Here is a 22,688-nt window from a genome sequence, read left to right as displayed (position 1 = left end):
GGTCTGTTCTGAAAAGTTATCTAAAGTACTAAAATTGGGTCAGTCACCATTTAAGTCGGTGGAACCAGCAGACACATTGCATTTGTGACATTTGTAATCCCATATCCACGCCCTCCAAAGGAGTGCCCAGATTACTGGATCAATTAACTTCCATTCCTCTCCAAGAGGGGGAACCCAGAACAAGCAGGATACTGATGGACATATAAAACATGTCACGGAGTGAGGATACCAGTGTTTATTATTGATTTTATTTATTTCATATAGTTGTTACTATTTTTAAATAATTACTTTCTAATTATTTATTAATATCAGTTTTACTGAATTCAACACCTACTATTGATTTCTTCCTGGGTTCCTAGGAGGGCATTGTCATCCTATAGCTGACAGTAAGTCTACAAACTTGGAGCCAAACATTTATTGGCTCCTAACTAAGTTGAGCATGAATTTTATGGTTGGAAAAAGTGGCACAATATCGCAATGTAGTCTGTACAACTGGTAAATAATAGGTAGTAGTAATGTTACTCACAAACATGGAGCCAAATCCAAACATACGGCTCACATGAGAAGCGTAGTGGGACTATTTCCAGGATGTCCCCATCCTCTCTTCATCTGCTCTATATGATATCCTTAAGGTGCTGCTGGTCGCTGGAAAAAGGGGCAGAGGCTCTTTTTCAATTAAGGCAATACTTTATTTCACATGTGATAAAAAATAAAACGAACAATACAATAAATAGTAAAAGTCTATGACATCTCTTAAAAAGTCTGTGTTCATTTGAAATGCGTTTTACCCTGTAGCTAGGGCTTCCTCAGTCGGTATAATCCTTCAGGGCTCTTTGGCGTCTTAAAGGAACACTATAGGCACCCAGACCACTTCAGCTCAATGAAGTGGTCTGGGTACCAGGTCCATCTAGTTTTAACCCTGCAACTGTAAACATAGTTTTAGAGAAACTGCTATGTTTACACTAGGGTTAATCCAGCTTCTAGTGGCTGTCTCACTGACATCCATAGGAAAGCATTGAGAAATGCTTTCCTGTGTACTGTTTGAATGCGCGCGCGGCTCTTGCCGCACGTGCGCATTCGGCGCTGACGTCAGCTGAGGGAGGAGAGTTCCCCAGTGCCGAGGGAGCCCGGCGCTGGAGAATGGTAAGTGTTTGACCCCATCAGTTTGTTTTCCTGGCATTATAGTGGTCCTTTAAATACTCGCTGGCAACTCTCTTCCGATCCAGTTTTCCGTGTCTGGAACGCACCATGCGTTATACTCCTATGTCGTTAATGTATTTCTGGTCGCACTCCTCATGCGTCAATGGAACGCATGATGTATGTTTATGCTTTCCATTGAGGCAGTGGCCATGCGCAAGACAGTATCTCTTTCTCCTTCACTGGGAATACGGGGGAAATTGGCACTTCTGTTGCTTCCCCAAGGCAGTGGCGTCGCTAGGGGGGGGGGAGCCAGAGGGGGCCATGGCTCCCCCTACATCATGCTGTGCCCCCCCTGGGCCCCCCCAAATGCCAGCAACTTGCTGGCCATGTTCTTACATTCTATTCCCTCGGGCTGTAACAGTGTGAGACAGGCAGCCGAGGGAATGCAGGGCAGAGCAGCTGGAACGGTGCTGGGGGCTGTCTGGGGCCGGAGGGAGCACTGACAGGCTCCTAGGCACAGGCCCCGCCCCCAAACGAAGCCCCGCCTCCCTCACACAAGCCCCGCCCCCGCCGCCCATGCTGCTGCTGGAAAGCATGGAAGATGGCTGTCTGACCCCCAGCAACAGGCTCCAGGGACAGGTAGGGTGGGTGTGTGTGTCTGTCTGCTAGTGAGGAAGTTTGTGTGTCTGTATGTATGGACTCAGCCTCCCTACCACCCTCAGCCTCACCACCCTCAGCCTCCCTACCACCTTCAGCCTCACCACCCTCAGCCTCTTCACCCTCAGCCAGCCTCACCACCCTCAGCCTCCCTACCACCTTCAGCCTCACCACCCTCCTCACCACCCTCAGCCTCCCTACCACCCTCACCCTCCCCACCACCCTCAGCCTCCACAGCCTCCCCACCACCCTCAGCACCCCACACCACCCTCAGCCTCAGCACCCCCACCACCCTCAGCCTCCCCACCCTCCCCAATAACCTCAGCCTCCCCACCCTCCCCAATACCCTCAGCCTCACCACCCTCCCCACCACCCTCAGCTTCCCCACCCACCCTCCCCACCACCCTCAGCCTCAGCACCCCACACACCCTCAGCACTCCCCACCACCCTCAGCCTCCCCACCCTCCCCAATAACCTTCAGCCTCCCCACCCTCAGCGTCACCACCCTCCCCACCACCCTCAGCCTCACCAGCCTCAGCACCCCCCACCACCCTCAGCCTCAGCACCCCCACCACCCTTAGCCTCAGCACCCCCACCACCCTAAGCCTCAGCACCCTCAGCCTCACCACCCCCAGCCTCACCACCCCCAGCCTCACCACCCCACCACCCTCAGCCTCACCACCCCACCACCCTCAGCCTCACCCTCCCTCACCTCCCTCACCTCCCTCAGCCTCACCCTCCCTCACCTCCCTCAGCCTCACCCTCCCTCACCACCCTCAGCATCACCCTCCCTCACCACCCTCAGCATCACCCTCCCTCACCACCCGCAGCATCACCCCCCCCCACCCCAACCACCCGCAGCATCACCCCCCCACCCCAACCACCCGCAGCATCACCCCCCCACCCCAACCACCCGCAGCATCACCCCCCCACCCCAACCACCCGCAGCATCACCCCCCCACCCCAACCACCCGCAGCATCACCCCCCCACCCCAACCACCCGCAGCATCACCCCCCCACCCCAACCACCCGCAGCATCACCCCCCCACCCCAACCACCCGCAGCATCACCCCCCCACCCCAACCACCCGCAGCATCACCCCCCCACCCCAACCACCCGCAGCATCACCCCCCCACCATCCTCAGCATCACCCCCCCACCATCCTCAGCATCACCCCCTCACCATCCTCAGCATCACCCCCTCACCATCCTCAGCATCACCCCCTCACCATCCTCAGCATCACCCCCTCACCATCCTCAGCATCACCCCCTCACCATCCTCAGCATTACCCCCCAACCCCCTCAGCCTCACTCCTCACCACCCTCAGCCTCACCCCTCAACCCCCTCACCCATCAACCCCCTCACCATCAACCCCCTCACCATCAACCCCCTCACCATCAACCCCCTCACCATCAACCCCCTCACCATCAACCCCCTCACCATCAACCCCCTCACCATCAACCCCCTCACCATCAACCCCCCTCCTTCTCACACCACCCCCTCCTTCTCACACCACCCCCTCCTTCTCACACCACCCCCTCCTTCTCACACCACCCCCCTCCTTCTCACACCACCCCCCTCCTTCTCACACCACCCCCCTCCTTCTCACACCACCCCCCTCCTTCTCACACCACCCCCCTCCTTCTCACACCACCCCCCTCCTTCTCACACCACCCCCCTCCTTCTCACACCACCCCCCTCCTTCTCACACCACCCCCCTCCTTCTCACACCACCCCCCTCCTTCTCACACCACCCCCCTCCTTCTCACACCACCCCCCTCCTTCTCACATCACCCCCTCCTTCTCACATCACCCCCCTCCTTCTCACATCACCCCCCTCCTTCTCACATCACCCCCTCACCTTCTCACATCACCCCCTCACCTTCTCACATCACCCCCTCACCTTCTCACATCACCCCCCTCCTTCTCACATCACCCCCCTCCTTCTCACATCACCCCCCCCCTCCTTCTCACATCACCCCCCCCCTCCTTCTCACATCACCCCCCCTCCTTCTCAACATCACCCCCCCTCCTTCTCAACATCACCCCCCCTCCTTCTCAACATCACCCCCCCTCCTTCTCAACATCACCCCCCCCTCCTTCTCAACATCACCCCCCCTCCTTCTCAACATCACCCCCCCCTCCTTCTCAACATCACCCCCCCCTCCTTCTCAACATCACCCCCCTCTCCCTCTCACCATCACCCCCCTCTCACCATCACCCCCCTCTCCCTCTCACCATCACCCCCCTCTCACCATCACCCCCCTCTCCCTCTCACCATCACCCCCCTCTCCCTCTCACCATCACCCCCCTCTCCCTCTCACCATCACCCCCCTCTCCCTCTCACCATCACCCCCCTCTCCCTCTCACCATCACCCCCCTCTCCCTCTCACCATCACCCCCCTCTCCCTCTCACCATCACCCCCCTCTCCCTCTCACCATCACCCCCCTCTCCCTCTCACCATCACCCCCCTCTCCCTCTCACCATCACCCCCCTCTCCCTCTCACCATCACCCCCCTCTCCCTCTCACCATCACCCCCCTCTCCCTCTCACCATCACCCCGCTCACACAACACACTTCAGTCTCAGACAAAAACGCAAACATGCTCACAGAGACATACATTCTAACACACAAGGATACTCTCTGTCAGACACACTCTCAGGCACATACACAGGTAAACTGTGCATCAATGTGTATATGTGACCCTTTTTTTGTTAGTGGGGCCTCATGTTTGAGTTTCGCCTAAGGCCTCATAAAGTCTAGAGCCGCCTCTGCTCAGCAGTCTGTGTGTGTATGGACTCAGCAGTCTGTGTCTGTGTGTGTGTATGGACTCAGCAGTCGGTGTGTGTATGGACTCAGCAGTCGGTGTGTGTATGGACTCAGCAGTCGGTGTGTGTATGGACTCAGCAGTCGGTCTGTGTATGGACTCAGCAGTCGGTCTGTGTATGGACTCAGCAGTCGGTCTGTGTATGGACTCAGCAGCAGGACCGCCATCAGGGCATGACAACCATAACGGTTGTCATGGGCCCGGCGGTTCTGGGGGGCCCGAACTACTCTGGCAGTCCGAGCCCCACATTCCTTATGTGCACTTATATATAATTTTTGCTATATATATGTGCACAGAGGGCCCCCTGCTACCTGTACATTGAAAAGGGGGCCCAGCAGCACACTCTGTCCTCCTTTCCAGCTGCTCTCTGTCTAACTTCCCTACGCCCTGCGGCCGCCAGCGCGTTGCCATGGGTTACCATGGCAACGCTCCGCACAGCACGCAGACCTGTCTCGCAAGAGTTAGTCAGAGAGGAGCTGGAAAGGAAGACAGTGTGTACTGCTGGGCCCCCTCTTCAATGTAACGCGGCTGGCTCGCTCCACCATGCCACCGGACCACCAGGGAATGCGATCTCCCCCCTCCCTGGCACAGTAAGAACCAGGGAGGGGGGGGGGGAAATTGAAATATACACAAATAAATAAAAAAAATACTCTCCTCCCCCCTATTTTACACACACACTGCATCCTTACAAGTACACACTCTGCACTACACACACTACATTCACTAAACACACTCTGCACTACACAAAAACACTACATTCACTAAACACACTGCACTACACACACTATATTCACTAAACACACTCTGCACTACACACACACTACATTCACTAAACACACTTTGCTCTACACACACGCACTACATTCACTATACACACTTTGCACTACACATACACAAACACACACACACTATATTCACTAAACACACTCTGCACTACACATACTCACACTACATTCACTATACACTCTCTACACTCACTACAAACACTACATTCACCAAACACACTCTGCACTACACACACACTACATTCACTAAACACACTTTGCACTACACACACACACACACTACATTCACTATACACACGTTGCACTCACTACACACTACATTTACTAAACACACTATGCACTACACACACACACTACATTCACTAAACACACTTTGCACCACACACACACTGCATTCCCTTTACACACGTTGCACTCACTACAAACACACTATATGCTCTATACACACTACATTTACTATGCACACTACATCCACTACAAAAACACACACTCTGCATTCACTATACACACCTACATTCACTACACACACACTCTGCATCTAATGCATGCATACAAACATTACATACATTACACAAAACGTACAATCTGCATCCACTATACACACTGCATCCATGACACACATACCGCATCCACTACACACATTCTACATCCACTTTACACACTGCATACATGACACACATTCTACATCCACTATACACACACACACCCTTCATCCTTGTGGGCAGCTCGGGGCTGGCCCTGGAGGCCCAGATCTTGAGCTGTGTCAGGGGCCCTAAAATTTCTGATGGCAGCCCTGCTCAGCAGTCTGTGTGTGTGTATGGACTCAGCAGTCTGTGTGTGTGTGTGTGTGTGTGTGTATGGACGGACTCAGCAGTCTGTGTGTGTGTATGGACGGACTCAGCAGTCTGTGTGTGTGTGTGTGTATGGACTCAGCAGTCTGTGTGTGTGTGTGTGTATGGACTCAGCAGTCTGTGTGTGTGTGTATGGACTCAGCAGTCTGTGTGTGTGTGTGTGTGTCTGTGTGTGTGTGTATGGACTCAACAGTATGTGTGTGTGTATGGACTCAGCAGTCTGTGTGTGTGTATGGACTCAGCAGTCTGTGTGTGTGTATGGACTCAGCAGTCTGTGTGTGTGTATGGACTCAGCAGTCTGTGTGTGTGTATGGACTCAGCAGTCTGTGTGTGTGTATGGACTCAGCAGTCTGTGTGTGTGTATGGACTCAGCAGTCTGTGTGTGTGTATGGACTCAGCAGTCTGTGTGTGTGTATGGACTCAGCAGTCTGTGTGTGTGTGTGTATGGACTCAGCAGTCTGTGTGTGTGTGTGTATGGACTCAGCAGTCTGTGTGTGTGTGTATGGACTCAGCAGTCTGTGTGTGTGTGTATGGACTCAGCAGTCTGTGTGTGTGTGTATGGACTCAGCAGTCTGTGTGTGTGTGTGTATGGACTCAGCAGTCTGTGTGTGTGTGTATGGATTCAGCAGTCTGTGTGTGTGTGTGTGTGTGTATGGACTCAGCAGTCTGTGTGTCTGTGTGTGTGTGTATGGACTCACCAGTCTGTGTGTGTGTGTGTGTGTGTGTGTGTGTGTGTGTGTATGGACTCACCAGTCTGTGTGTGTGTGTGTGTGTGTGTGTATGGATTCAGCAGTCTGTGTGTGTATGGACTCAGCGGTCTGTGTGTGTGTATGGACTCAGCAGTCTGTGTGTGTGTATGGACTCAGCAGTCTGTGTGTGTGTATGGACTCAGCAGTCTGTGTGTGTGTATGGACTCAGCAGTCTGTGTGTGTGTATGGACTCAGCAGTCTGTGTGTGTGTGTGTGTGTGTGTGTGTGTATGGACTCAGCACTCTGTGTGTGTGTGTGTGTGTGTGGGTGGGTGTATGGACTCAGCAGTCTGTGGGTGTGTGTGTATGGACTCAGCAGTCTGTGTGTGTGTGTGTGTGTGTGTGGACTTAGCAGTCTGTATGTGTGTATGGACTCAGCAGTCTGTGTGTGTGTATGGACTCAGCAGTCTGTATGTGTGTATGGACTCAGCAGTCTGTGTGTTTGTATGGACTCAGCAGTCTGTGTGTGTGTATGGACTCAGCAGTCTGTGTGTGTGTATGGACTCAGCAGTCTGTGTGTGTGTATGGACTCAGCAGTCTGTGTGTGTGTGTGTGTGTGTGTGTATGGACTCAGCACTCTGTGTGTGTGTGTGTGTGTGTGGGTGGGTGTATGGACTCAGCAGTCTGTGGGTGTGTGTGTATGGACTCAGCAGTCTGTGTGTGTGTGTGTGTGTGTGTGGACTTAGCAGTCTGTATGTGTGTATGGACTCAGCAGTCTGTGTGTGTGTATGGACTCAGCAGTCTGTATGTGTGTATGGACTCAGCAGTCTGTATGTGTGTATGGGCTCAGCAGTCTGTGTGTGTGTGTGTGTGTGTGTGTATGGATTCAGCAGTCTGTGTGTGTGTGTGTGTGTGTATGGACTCAGCACTCTGTGTGTGTGGGTGTATGGTCTCAGCAGTCTGTGGGTGTGTGTGTATGGACTCAGCAGTCTGTGTGTGTGTGTGTGTATGTCTTTGTGTCTGTGTGTGTGTATGGACTCAGCAGTCTGTGTGTGTGTCTGTTTGTATGGACTTAGCAGTCTGTATGTGTGTATGGACTCAGCAGTCTGTATGTGTGTATGGACTCAGCAGTCTGTATGTGTGTATGGACTCAGCAGTCTGTATGTGTGTATGGACTCAGCAGTCTGTATGTGTGTATGGACTCAGCAGTCTGTATGTGTGTATGGACTCAGCAGTCTGTATGTGTGTATGGACTCAGCAGTCTGTATGTGTGTATGGACTCAGCAGTCTGTATGTGTGTATGGACTCAGCAGTCTGTATGTGTGTATGGACTCAGCAGTCTGTGTGTGGGTGGGTGGGTGTATGGACTCAGCAGTCTGTGGGTGGGTGTGTATGGACTCAGCAGTCTGTGTGTGTGTATGTCTTTGTGTCTGTGTGTGTGTATGGACTCAGCAGTATGTGTGTGTATGGACTCAGCAGTATGTGTGTGTATGGACTCAGCAGTATGTGTGTGTGTATGGACTCAGCAGTATGTGTGTGTGTATGGACTTAGCAGTATGTGTGTGTGTATGGACTTAGCAGTCTGTATGTGTGTATGGACTTAGCAGTCTGTATGTGTGTATGGACTTAGCAGTCTGTATGTGTGTATGGACTCAGCAGTCTGTGTATGTGTGTGTGGACTCAGCAGTCTGTGTATGTGTGTATGGATTCAGCAGTCTGTGTGTGTGTGTGTGTGTGTATGGACTCAGCAGTCTGTGTGTCTGTGTGTGTGTGTATGGACTCACCAGTCTGTGTGTGTGTGTGTGTGTGTGTGTGTGTGTGTATGGATTCAGCAGTCTGTGTGTGTGTGTGTATGGATTCAGCAGTCTGTGTGTGTGTGTGTGTGTATGGATTCAGCAGTCTGTGTGTGTGTGTATGGACTCAGCGGTCTGTGTGTGTGTATGGACTCAGCAGTCTGTGTGTGTGTATGGACTCAGCAGTCTGTGTGTGTGTATGGACTCAGCAGTCTGTGTGTGTGTATGGACTCAGCAGTCTGTGTGTGTGTATGGACTCAGCAGTCTGTGTGTGTGTATGGACTCAGCAGTCTGTGTGTGTGTATGGACTCAGCAGTCTGTGTGTGTGTGTGTGTGTGTGTGTGTGTGTGTGTGTATGGACTCAGCACTCTGTGTGTGTGTGTGTGTGGGTGGGTGTATGGACTCAGCAGTCTGTGGGTGTGTGTGTATGGACTCAGCAGTCTGTGTGTGTGTGTGTGTGTGTGGACTTAGCAGTCTGTATGTGTGTATGGACTCAGCAGTCTGTGTGTGTGTATGGACTCAGCAGTCTGTATGTGTGTATGGACTCAGCAGTCTGTGTGTTTGTATGGACTCAGCAGTCTGTGTGTTTGTATGGACTCAGCAGTCTGTGTGTGTGTATGGACTCAGCAGTCTGTGTGTGTGTATGGACTCAGCAGTCTGTGTTGTGTGTGTGTGTGTATGGACTCAGCAGTCTGTGTGTGTGTGTGTGTATGGACTCAGCACTCTGTGTGTGTGGGTGTATGGTCTCAGCAGTCTGTGGGTGTGTGTGTATGGACTCAGCAGTCTGTGTGTGTGTGTGTGTGTATGTCTTTGTGTCTGTGTGTGTGTATGGACTCAGCAGTCTGTGTGTGTGTCTGTTTGTATGGACTTAGCAGTCTGTATGTGTGTATGGACTCAGCAGTCTGTATGTGTGTATGGACTCAGCAGTCTGTATGTGTGTATGGACTCAGCAGTCTGTATGTGTGTATGGACTCAGCAGTCTGTATGTGTGTATGGACTCAGCAGTCTGTATGTGTGTATGGACTCAGCAGTCTGTATGTGTGTATGGACTCAGCAGTCTGTGTGTGGGTGGGTGGGTGTATGGACTCAGCAGTCTGTGGGTGGGTGTGTATGGACTCAGCAGTCTGTGTGTGTGTATGTCTTTGTGTCTGTGTGTGTGTATGGACTCAGCAGTATGTGTGTGTATGGACTCAGCAGTATGTGTGTGTATGGACTCAGCAGTATGTGTGTGTGTATGGACTCAGCAGTATGTGTGTGTGTATGGACTTAGCAGTATGTGTGTGTGTATGGACTTAGCAGTCTGTATGTGTGTATGGACTTAGCAGTCTGTATGTGTGTATGGACTTAGCAGTCTGTATGTGTGTATGGACTTAGCAGTCTGTATGTGTGTATGGACTCAGCAGTCTGTGTATGTGTGTGTGGACTCAGCAGTCTGTGTATGTGTGTATGGACTCAGCAGTCTGTGTATGTGTGTATGGACTCAGCAGTCTGTGTGTGTGTGTATGGATTCAGCAGTCTGTGTGTGTATGGATTCAGCAGTCTGTGTTTGTGTGTGTGTGTGCGTGTGTGTGTGTGTGTGTGTGTGTGGACTCAGCCCACTGTGTGTGTGTGTGGACTCGGCAGTCTGTGTGTTTGTGTGTGTGTATGGACTCAGCAGTCTGTGTGTATATGTGTGTGTATGGACTCAGCAGTGTGTGTGTGTATGGACTCAGCAGTGTGTGTGTGTGTATGGACTCAGCAGTCTGTGTGTGTGTGTGTGTATGGAATCAGCAGTGTGTGTGTGTGTGTGTGTGTGTGTATGGAATCAGCAGTCTATGTGTGTGTGTGTGTATGGACTCAGCACTCTGTGTGTGTGTGTGTGTGTGTGTGTGTGTGTGTATGGACTCAGCAGTCTGTGTGTGTGTGTATGTATTTGTGTGTGTGTGTGTATGGACTCAGCAGTCTGTGTCTGTGTGTATGGACTCAGCAGTCTGTGTGTGTCTGTATCTAGGACTCAGCAGTCTGTGTGTGTATGGACTCAGCACTCTGTGTCTGTGTGTGTATGGACTCAGCAGTCTGTGTGTGTCTGTATCTAGGACTCAGCAGTCTGTGTGTGTATGGACTCAGCACTCTGTGTGTCTGTCTGTGTGTATATGGACTCAGCAGTCTGTGTGTGTATGGACTCAGCAGTCTGTATGTCTGTGTGTGTGTGTGTGTGTGTGTGTGTATGGACTCAGCTGTGTGTGTGTTGGATTCAGCAGTCTGTGTGTAAGTGTATAAATCAGCCTGTGTGCATTCAGCAACGTCTGTGTGTATTCAGAAGTTTCTCGGTGTTCGTATTTGTGTACTGTGTGGATGTACTCAGCAGTCTATCAATAATTACAATTTTTATTTCTGTGAGTTGTTGTGTAGGAAGGGCCCCAGTGCACTGCTTTGCCCGGGGGCCCTTAACACTGTTAAGATGGTACTGCTTGTGTGTGTCAGTGAGCTTCTATTTATTGAGCATGTGTGTGTCCCTGAACTTCTTTGTAGTGAGCCATGTGTTTATACAAGCGAGTTTGTCTGTAGTAAGCCTGTGTGCGAGTCAGAGAGTTTTTTGTCTGTCACTGAGCCTATTTGCGCATGTCAGTGAGCTTGTGTGCTCACTGTACTATATATATATATATATATATATATATATATATATATATATATATATATATATATATTGACCTGTAGGAATGGCATAATTTTTTTTTCCAGGGCTGCTTTCCAGTTTGGCTCTGCCAGCGAGTGCGCTTTACCGCTGAATCATCTGTGTGAGCTGCCGCACACTTTAGCCCTGTTACACGCATCTGGGAGCTGCTGTTGACAGGCACTTGTAGTCTAGAGATTGGGACATGGGGTATATGCTCAGCTATCTGTATAATACTATAGTGCTGTTCTCTGTATAATACAGGTCTGTGTCTGTATAATATCCTGGGACAATCAGTGTTCCATGTATAGTGCTGCTCTCTGTCTTGGGATATTATACACAAACAGATCTGTATTTACAGAGAGCAGCACTATACAGGGAGCACTGACTGTCCCCGGATATTATACACACAGCCACGTATTATACAGAGAGCAGCACTATACAGGGAGCACTGACTGTGCCAGGATATTATACACACAGCCATGTATTATACAGGGAGCACTGACTGTCCCAGGGTATTATACACACAGCCATGTATTATACAGAGAGCAGCACTGTACAGAGAGTGCTGAATGTCCCAAATGTTGGCAACTATGGCACTATATCAAGGGAAATGTTTTTTTTTTTTTTTAATAATCCCTGATGGAAAATAATGAATCCTCCACCAGGGATTATTAAAAAAAAACATGCGGCAGGGGCGGGGTCAAGCTGCGGCGAGGGCGGGGTTAAATGTGCCCCCCTACTTTTGTCCCTGGCCCACCATGTGCCCCCCCCTAAAAATGAATCTTAGAGACGCCACTGCCAAGGAGTGCATCGTGCATCTCACGGCTAGAATGGAAAGTGCATGTCACACAAGAGGAGCCTTTTTCCACTTTGGAGGAGTTTCTGGCGTGGGTTTTTACATAAGGCTTATATGTGCATATTGTATGTTTTTATTAATTGGGTACATTTATACATTGAGAAAGGACTTGTGCCTGAAAAGTTTTCATATAAATGCCACGTGACCATCATTAAATGTCATTTTGATCTTCTTAGCATTACCCCTTGTGCAGCTCCCTGTTCGTGTATACCAAAACACAATATATTGGTGTGGCCATAACCTTTCACATGCAGTAACTTGTGTTTGTGCCTTGAATGTACTTTTAATACAGTTTGAGTAATGATACAGTGCATGAGTTGATACAAGGTAGCCTTGCCGATATTACAAATATTTACACGCTATGTCACAGCATCATTTGGTTTTCTCTTTCTCCCACACTTACTTCTCACTACATGTTTGTTGTGATTTAAGTACATAAAAAGTTTCTTTCTGAAATTGAAATATATTTTATTCTGACAACTTCAGTACACAATATACAAGGTTTATGCTCTATGAAACACCAATTAAAACAGTTACACTATTTTATTTTTTTAATGGAACTAAAGCGTCAGGAATACAAACATGTAATCCTCATGCAATAGTGTTCCCCTACCTATAGGTGGCCGCCCCCCGCTTTGAGAGTTTAAAAGTGAAGTATTACTTGCCTTTACTCCATTGCCAAGGTCGCTCTGTTCCTCATAGAGAAACATTGGAAGGCTAGTGTGTATGTGCAAAATGACATGCTGTGCCAATCAAATCTCTATTAAACCATCTGATTGAAGAGTCTATCTTAAAGGGATCCTATAGTGCCTGAAAAAAAAAAAACGTTTTCCTGCTGTCAGTGAGAAAGCCATTAGAGGCTGGATTAACCCTGCAGTGTAAACATAGCCGTTTCTATAAAAAACTAGGGGGACCTGGCACCCAGACCACTTCATTGAGCTGAAGTGGTCTGGGTGCCTATAGTGGCCCTTTAACACTAGTATGGAGGCAAAAGTGCTTCTAGTGGTTGTCAGAAGGAAGCTTATTTTCTTTTCTTACAAAGTTGTGTTTCTAAAGATACACTTGGATTATTGGGGTTTGCTAGTTGGGCCATAGTTTTTTTTCCTTTAGAAATCAGATCTGTTTTCCAACTTCATTTGTATCCCAATTAATTCTTCTCAATTCCTCAGTAGAGCAACATTTTTTTATCATAGTCAATTTTTTTTTTTTTAATGGTTAAGGCTTTCCAGTTATGACCAGTACGTGAGAAATCTCTGCCACCTGCAGACTTTGTGTTACAAAATAAACAAATAAAAGAACAAACATCTCTAAGCAAAAAAATAAATAAAATAAATTGTAGTTATGTGTCACAAGATATTCAACTAAATAAACTTAGCGTACTATGAAATTGACACTTTATTTGTAATGGTTTACAGCATAGAAGAAAACAAAAATGAGTTTGAGTCCCAATGATCTGTTAGAGAAACGAGGCACGTATGTATAATTAAAAAGAGCATTTAGACTGAGCATTTCGCTGAACTTCTAAAAAAAATTTATTCAAACAGATATAAAATTACTGCAATTATAAGAGTGCTACAGTGTAAAATCATTAATAGCTGAATGTTTAGTTAAAAAGTGTCAGAATTACTTCTTGATGAGCTTATGTTTGTTCTGTTAGAAATTATGCAAACAATATCACACTAAAATCTCACAAAAACAATAGATGAACATTTTACACTTTTGCATAGTGAAAACCCTGTACATTATAATTTCAAAGCATTGGATTATATGTAACCCCTTAAGGACCAAACTTCTGGAATAAAAGGGAATCATGACATGTCATGTGTCCTTAAGGGGTTAATGGTCTCATGACAAGTGAGCACCACATTACAGATGTATGTGGGAGTCCATATTTATGCTAATTCAACCTTTATAAAAAATAATATTTTATATGGGAAATAAATCACAAACTGATCAGGGTGCCTGAGAGGCATTATAAGACGTGTTTCATATAATTTGTAATGTACCTTAATTTGCTGGTAATATACTGCTGAAATCCACACTGGATTTCAAGGGTGACTCAGATCCATGTAGTATACACTATAGAGCCTGTTATGCATTTATGATATTAGTATTAACATGACAATTACATTTATGCCATCTTAAACTTCTAAACATATAGAACAGCATTTTTTTGCAAGGTAACTTCGAAAGTTGAAATTACATCAGAAAATGTACATTGCTCACAATATCTTTAAAAAGATTCAAAGTGCAACATTCTTTTATCCTTGTATTGATATTACATAGATGGACAGATTTTAAATGAATCAACATCAGGAAGCTTCCATCCTTGTTAGATTTGCAGATTTCAGCATTAGATCAACTGGAAAATGAAAACACAAAACTTCATATTAATATGCATTCTTTAAATTTTACAAATGTCACGTCAAATTTTATATCGCTGTATTCTTAATACAAGAAGTGGCATCACAAAATAAGTAAAACACACACAATCTATATATAATATGGATGATTTTTTTGTCCTCTGTTCCAGAATCTGCAGTGAACTAACTCAGCGTTCTTTAAACCGGTTCTCAGGAGTCACCAACGGACTATGATGTAAAAAGACAACTTCTGTATCCAGATTCACCATTCCGATTCCCTCAACAATCAAGCTAAATGTTTTGATACCCCTAACCATGCTTCACATTTCTTAATTGCAAGATCCTTCCGCTTTCTCTACTCTTAACTATTTAATGACCTCACAAGCAACCCATTATTTGCATATATAACCCCTGTTTCTGGCCACTACGTCATATACATACTGCAACCTTTTGTGTCAATTGTAAGTTTACACATTATCTTGCTAAGCACTTTGTATAAAGGTAGTGTATTTGCTGATTATAAGCTCATGGGCAGGGTCTTCTGTTCCTTTTAGTATCGGTACATTTCCATTATTTGTTAATATTCCCTCTATTGTACTCCGCTGCAGAATACGTTTGTGCTAAATAAATACTAAAAAAGAACAATTCTACAACTGTAACATCTAGTACAAATTGAACTTTCCATTCACCTTGGTTTCTAGACTGGGTTGTACAGTGGCTACTGCTTGAAAGATTGGACTCTGATACCCTTTATCAGACACTGATACCATAACCACTTTTACGCATCCCTTTACCGTAACAGAGAGGAAGATCAGTGACACTGGCCTGTCTTCTGCATCTGTAACTCTGTCCACAGTAACTGAGAAATAAGTAACTGCTGCCATTGGCTGTCTGACACCGGCATGCTGTTTATGCTGGAGTCAGATGAATATTTTGCATAGAATTTACATTTGCCAGGCTGGAATTTTGTTCTGGGCTGGGTAATGATGCTGCTAGAGGTAGAGCTACACCTCCGCAAGCTATGGGGTTAATCACTGCTTATGCAGCCTTTTATGGGAGGCATATAGTAAGATATCACTACCTGTGATATCCTTAAACATTATAGTTTATCTGACTCTCTGCAGCTCACTCGGTGCTGTGGGGGCTGAGTCTGTGTTCATACATTTTCTTAGAAGGTCTGGCATGCGTGGCATGGTTAAGAATAGAGGCTTAAGATACAGAACATTGATTTTGTACAAAAACTACAAAGTTTGAAGCTAGCACATTAATGAGGCAGAAATATATCAAATGCATTAACTTTGCATTGGTGCCCTGTGTGTCCCTTTAAGATCTTTGACCGAAACACAATTTATTATTTTGTGTTCCTCTTTCCAATACACCTTCATTGATGTGCCTGCCCTGTTAAAACGGTGAATTTGATTCTCTACTATTGGTTTGGGGAAGTGGTTCTCCACGATGGCATACCAAGTTATGTATTAGATAGCAATAGCATTACTCTAGAGCAGGGGAAGCCAACCTTTGGCACTCTAGCTGTTGCTGATTACATGTCCCCTTGATTCTTTGCTGTTGAGATAGCTCAGTTGGCTAATGCATCATCAGTAGAATTTGTTCAACCCTTGGGTTGCAGGTTCAGAATCCCAGCAGGGTTGGGCTAAGGTAACATCCCCAGGACATACTTGAAAACCAGAGTAATCTGAATGTACCTTTCCTGGTTAAATACTTTGGTATTATTATAGGTGAAAAAGTATTAATGGGAGTGCTGCATTTTGTAATTTTGCCCATGACAGGTCCTCTTTAAATATTATGTATATATGGAATTTGTAGACTGAATGGCCTTTTTTTATCTAATCAGTAGGGGCCTACACATGTTTAATTCATTTGGAACAATAACCATGCTGGTATTACAGAAATGAAGTAAAGCAGACTTTCCGTTTCTTATTTAGCGCACAATGTGGATTCTAAGAGGGTCTGAAAACTTACATTACCACTGTTTACCTTAATCCGTGGGACACATATTTTTGGCCACAGGTATCGGGGCCCCCCCTGCCCCCCTCTAGACCAGCAGCGAGTGAGACCAGGCGTTCTCTACTGTAAATACTATGATTGCAATGTTCTTTCTAATGTTCATTTTACTCTTTACCTATCTCTCTACTTAAAAGCAGCAGCATAACCATTTTTCTTCTACGCCCCATGGTGCTTAATTTAATCTCACTCAATACAATGGATCTTACCAACCCTAATTAAGACACATTCTCTTAAAGGAATTAAAGAGGGTGAGGGTGAACATTGCCTTTCTCCAGGAGACTCACCTTTATAGGGGCTCTACTATGTCTCTTAGTGATAGAAATTTTGACAGAGTATAAACCTCCAGATCATTTTGCAAATGGAATGGTGTAGATATCCTGATATACATAAGAATTATCCGCTTCAGGTCACCCAAATATAAACTGAAAATGAAGGTATGTTCTTCTCACTGAATCCATGAGTAAACAATTCACCTTTTGAATATTTATGTTCCCAATACCACAGATAGGCAATTCTTGAATGAACTAAAGAAGATTCTGACCTTTTCATAATGGAAGGAGTTTGTAATGCGGTCCTAGTCTTGCAGCTGACCGCAGCTCATCTCCAGGGTTGGTCAGATCACATGGAACATGGGTTAAGATGAGATATTCAGGCAATATATTAAATGCCATGTTGGAGTTCCTAGTGGAGGAGATTACTGTAGAGGAATTCTGAAATGCCATCTCTCCTTTGGGGGGCAATGAAGTGCTAGGCCCTGATGAGTTCTGCAGTGTTATATACGGTGTATATATATATATATATATATACATAGCTAGCTCATTTAACACTCTTTTTAATTAAGCAATGAATTAACACGCAATATGACTTTAGCTGACATAATTCTACTACCTAAAGAGATCTCACCTGTGTTAGCAACTATAGACCGATTTACTTTAACTCAGATGCCAAGATTCTGGCTAAAGTTCTGGCAAAAAGATTGACTGCTGGACTTGGAAAATTGATTCACCCAGATCAAGTGGGCTTTATACCAGACAGCCAACTCCATTAAAACACAAAACAGGACATGGATCCAATTTGTAATGGGAAGTGAGAACCTGCCCTTATTGCTCCTATTGTTGAATGCGGAGAAGGAGATTGATAGGGTAGAATGGACATACATGTTTGAAATGTGTATGGGAAGCCTCAGTATTTTAATGGGCCAAACAGCCATTATAAGCTATTATATACTGGCCTGTGCAATTAATGATGCTCAGTCGTCCCTTTTCTCCCCTATTTTTCACCTTATCGCTAGAACCTCTACTCCACTTGACAAGGGAAAACGATTACACTCACGATGTAATAGTAGGAGGGGATTCATTCAAGGTGGCCGCATATGCAGACGATGTACTACTGACAAATGCGAATTCAGTTGACTCCTTGCCTCCTGTTTGATATCCTTAATTTGTTTAATAAGTCAGGGATCGACAAATCCCAGGTGCTAGGATGCCATGGCAACTAGAAATTTTGCCCTGGCACCTGGAATTTGAAGCCCATTAGCTAAAGGCAGGATGGGGGAACAATGGAGCCGGCTAGTCACCCTGAAGGGCGTGGACAGCCGCCTGGAGGATCGTGCAGGTGACCACCCTGGGAAACATTGTGGTGGTCGGCTGGGGCAGTGTGCAAAGGAAGCAGTGATCTTCAAGCGATTCTTCTCTGCTCCCTCATGCTGTATAGTGATACCGGGAGCGGAATATGACGTAATTCCGGCCCTGGCATCACTAGAAGGCTCAGAGGGGAGCCGCAGGTAGATTACTGCTCCCTTACACGCAGGATGAGCGAGCAGCCCCACTGGACCCCAAGGAAAGTCCACTCAGCTCTTCCAAAGGTAGGAAGGCTGGGTGGATTCAAATTAAAATGGAAAATGTCTGTGTGTGTGTGTGTCTCTCTCTCTCTGTCAGTATGTGTGTGTGTGTGTCTCTTTCACTGTCAGTGTGTGTGTGTGTGTCTCTCTGTCAGTATGTGTATGTGTCTCTCTCTCTGTCAGTGTGTGTATGTTGTGTGTATGTCTCTGTCAGTGTGTTGGTGTGTGGGCAGACTAGATGGGCCAAATGGTTCTTATCTGCCGTCACATTCTATGTTTCTATGTGTTTCTCTCCTTGTCAATGTGTGTGTGTCAGAGAGTGTGTATCTTGTGTATGTTTAGGTACCTGCACCCCTCCGATCACGAGAGAGGTGTTTTTACTCACCTTCTTTCCTCTGCCATGCCAGTTTTTCGCGGCTTGTTCTGCCTTCATGGGTAAGATAATCAATCTTTAAGATCTCCGCTAAACCAATGCTTTCCTTTAGAAAAGCATTGTGAGGATATTGTGTATGTTCTTTACGGGTAACATTCAGCACCTCCATGCAGAGCGTGGAGATGCTGAACAAAGGTGCTGCACATAGGACTCTCTAGTGGCGTCACTAGAGGTGTTACTAGGCAGCAATGTAAATAAGGTCTTTTCTCTGAAAAGGCGGTGCTTTCATTGAAAAGGCTACAGGGACAGGCTGCAGGCACCAGAACAACTACATTAAGCTGATTATGGTGTCCAACCCCTTGATATTTCTCGTAAATGAAACTTCGCTAGTTTTTTTTAAAAAAACTGGCTCCTAACTTTTTTGGCTGGTTTCTAGATTCCAAACAATTTTGTCAAGCCCTGTAAGAAGTTGTCAGGTTTTAAGATTGATTAGTTATTTTAAGCATTAACGATATTTGGCATTTTTATGTGACTGATCATTTATTTTATTTTTTTAAGTTCTTTTTTTTTATCTTCTACGGTTCCTGGCACATCTATACCACCATTATACCTACCTGCTACCTGTATCCTTGGAAGAACTACCCTACATTATATTCCTGGTGGAGATCGAACCACCTAAGCTTTAAAAACGGAGCAAGTTTATATTGATACATCAAATGTGAGTAGATTATTTTTACTTTTATAATTAGTGTATAGTTTTACAGAGAGCACTATTTTTTGCCTTTTGTAGCTTTGTATATATCCTCCTAAACGTCTAGTGACTGTGTTTGTACTGCTGCACACTGTTCTACTCAGAGCTGGTTTTATAGCTTTTGGCGCATACCTGTACATATATTTTGTATTGTCTTGATCTCCTAAATTTACTTAGTAAGTTGTTACGTTTTTAGATTGATGAGATAGATCAGGGCTGCCCAACAGGTAGATCCCCAGATGTTGTAGAACTACAACTCCAATGATGCTTTGTCATTCTAAATGCATTCTAAAGGCATGAAAAGCATCATGGGAGTTGTAGTTCCACAACATCTGGGGATCTACCTGTTGGGCAGCCCAGAGATAGATGAAACGCTCCATTATACATCTAGGAATTCAGGTTATGTACACACCTGAAACTCTTTTTGCAGCTAATTATGCCCCATTATTTTGCTCCCTTAGAATAGAAGAGACTTAGAAAACTGGAGAGGAAAGTCCATATCTTGGTTCGGTATGCATTGTATGTAGATGAATGTTCTCCTATTATTACTTTTTTTTTTTTACGCACACCTGGTATACTTTACCAAAAGTGACCTAGTGGAGATACAGAGGGCTATAGATTCCTTTAACCCCTTAAGGACCAAACTTCTGGAATAAAAGGGAATCATGACATGTCACACATGTCATGTGTCCTTAAGGGGTCAAACTGGTTAAAAAAGACATAGGTTAACTAGACAAGAAATATGCTTTCACTTGTGGTTACAAAAGCCCCACATGTCTAGCTATTCTTACATCTCTTACTATCTAGGATCCGGAAGAGATTTAGTTTGACTTTCAGCAAATCCATCTCATCCCAGTTCTTTGTAACAGAGTTTTTCCACTCGGTTTGTGCCCCGGAGATTTTAAAATCTAGAAGAGGCTGGTATTCAGCGGTATTTACATCTATGGAGGAACTCCTCAGTTGTCGCCTTTCAGGATCTACAAAACTCATCCCCACTGTGCAGTAAAGACCATTTCAATATATCCAGATATGGGAATTGGAAAACAAAAGATACTGTCACAGAAAGCCTGCAGATTTTTTGAAACTATTTGTCTACAGGTAACATACTAGAAAAGCCTTGTATCTCTACTTTATAGCCATCTTTGCTGTAACATTGTGATTTGAGGGCCCTTTCACCACATACCCCACTTGGTGCCTCCCTTATGTCATTGGGCTATCCGTGTGTGCAATAATTCTGTGAAACTGTATCATATGGGCTCCGAAGCTTGCTGGTGGTTGTGTGGCCACAAGGGAAGGTATCTCCATATGTGGTGTACATGCCCAGTAGTAGTTTTTTTTTTGGAGGCAGGTGGGTTATGTTATGAGAGACTGTGTTTCAAATTTAACCTAGACACCTGGATGTTCCTAAGGTCTCATCCTTTGGAGGGCTTCCCAAGACGAGTGCATAAACTCTTTAATAAAATAACTCTGGCTCCAAGGAGAGCAGTAGCCACATACGGTTGAGAACATCTGTGATACTAATTACTGCTAAAACTCAAGTAAATATTTTGACCATTTGATCAAGTGGTCCATAACATTATCCCTTATTTTGAAAAAAATATGGACACTGTGGCATGAATAAAATGTATCTTTATAGATAATAAACATGATTGAACATATAACCCCCATCACAGTGGGAAACACGTTAATGTATTCTGTTTTGCATCTACCGGTATGTGATATCACCGTGTATACTATCATACAATATAAGCTACTTGGCAATTTTATCGGACACTTTATTGCTCATATCAAAAATAAAGAATAACATTTAAAAAAATAATAATAATTGTCTAGTGATGCACGTCCTTTTAATTGGTAAAGCAGCCTCATAACCTAACCCCGGAGGAAAAAAATCAAACTTTAAAAGTGAAATGGTGGACTAACCCCTTGATAAATAAAACACCATCTTGAATAAGATAAATAGATAAATTCAGCTAAAAAAAAACCTTGGTTGTCCAGGCTAGCAAGGAATATATATTCAAGTAGATAGATACACAGGCAAACATATCTAAAGTCAGTTAATAAAATCATCGCCGCCTAATGAGGACCCTGAACTCGTAACTGGTATAGTGAAAAGCACAAAAATAAATAAATACCCACAGTGAACTTACAGCTTGTTTAGACACTGAAAGTAAAAGAATTGCAAAAGAGGAAGGGTTGGTGACAAAGTTATTTTCAGTACAGGGAAGTCAAGGGACAGAATGCAAAATTAAATCCAAAGCAGAAACAAACAAAAACGTGGAACTAAAAGCAGTTTACCTTTGTTTTAAATATTACATTTTGGACTTAATACAATTTCCTAAAATCTGTGCAGGTAGACCAGAGTTAAAATAACATCATGCAGCTTTAGTATAGGCTTAACATTTTTTTTCAGCGTGGCTCTCTGTAATTCTGCTACTCACGCAGTCTTGTTTTAAAAAAGTGTCCGAAATGCCAACACAAGCTGCAGCCCTCTGCCTGTCAGCTCCCAGCGATATTTCTGAGAAAACCCAAAATGGTTCAGTATTAACCTCAACATCAATCAAGTGGGAATGTATTTAACCCCTTAAGGACACATGGCATGTGTGACATGTCATGATTCCCTTTTATTCCAGAAGTTTGGTCCTTAAGGGGTTAAAGTGACCACTCCCCGAAATAAGAACTGCTTGCCTTAAATTAGGCACACAAGCCATGAACTATTAAAATACATAAAACAAATAAGACTAGACTAGACTAATTCTGCAATTTTGGCTGTCAATTTATAACAAAAACCTGTTAATAAATAAAAAATAAGGCATTCTGAACTCATATGAATTTTAGTGATGGTAAAAATGTGTAAAACTTTTACCTCTGTATCATTGTGTTTCCTGTGAAGTCACTTGCCTCTAAAGATATGTCTTCTATTACAGTAATCTGGCTACATCTGATGGAGACAGTATTGCTATATATTCTTTTATATTTGGTGCTGAACAGGAGATAACCTATCAGTTATGATAGCTAGAATCAGCGATCAAACCGCAATTCTAAATGAGCAGATTATTATAAGAAGTCTTTTACCAATTAC

General features: G+C 45.2%; 1 protein-coding gene across 2 annotated transcripts in view; it reads right to left on the bottom strand.

Moving 5' to 3' along the window:
* Positions 1-14,496: 14,496 nt before the first annotated feature.
* ALDH3A2 (aldehyde dehydrogenase 3 family member A2) overlaps positions 14,497-22,688 on the bottom strand; it is a 91,469-nt gene continuing 83,277 nt past the window's right edge. The window contains exon 11 of one of the 2 annotated variants that reach the window (XM_063456601.1): positions 14,497-14,616. In XM_063456601.1, coding sequence (XP_063312671.1) covers positions 14,608-14,616 — 9 coding nt within the window. In that variant the 3' untranslated portion in view covers positions 14,497-14,607. Of the gene's footprint in view, positions 14,617-22,021; positions 22,125-22,688 lie in introns of those variants that run through there. The other variant, XM_063456600.1, reaches the window with a different exon arrangement.

Source organism: Pelobates fuscus, chromosome 1 (assembly GCF_036172605.1).
Source record: "Pelobates fuscus isolate aPelFus1 chromosome 1, aPelFus1.pri, whole genome shotgun sequence".
NCBI lineage: Eukaryota > Metazoa > Chordata > Amphibia > Anura > Pelobatidae > Pelobates > Pelobates fuscus.
Note: the sequence above shows the minus strand (reverse complement) of the source record. Positions and strands in the feature narration are given on the sequence as shown.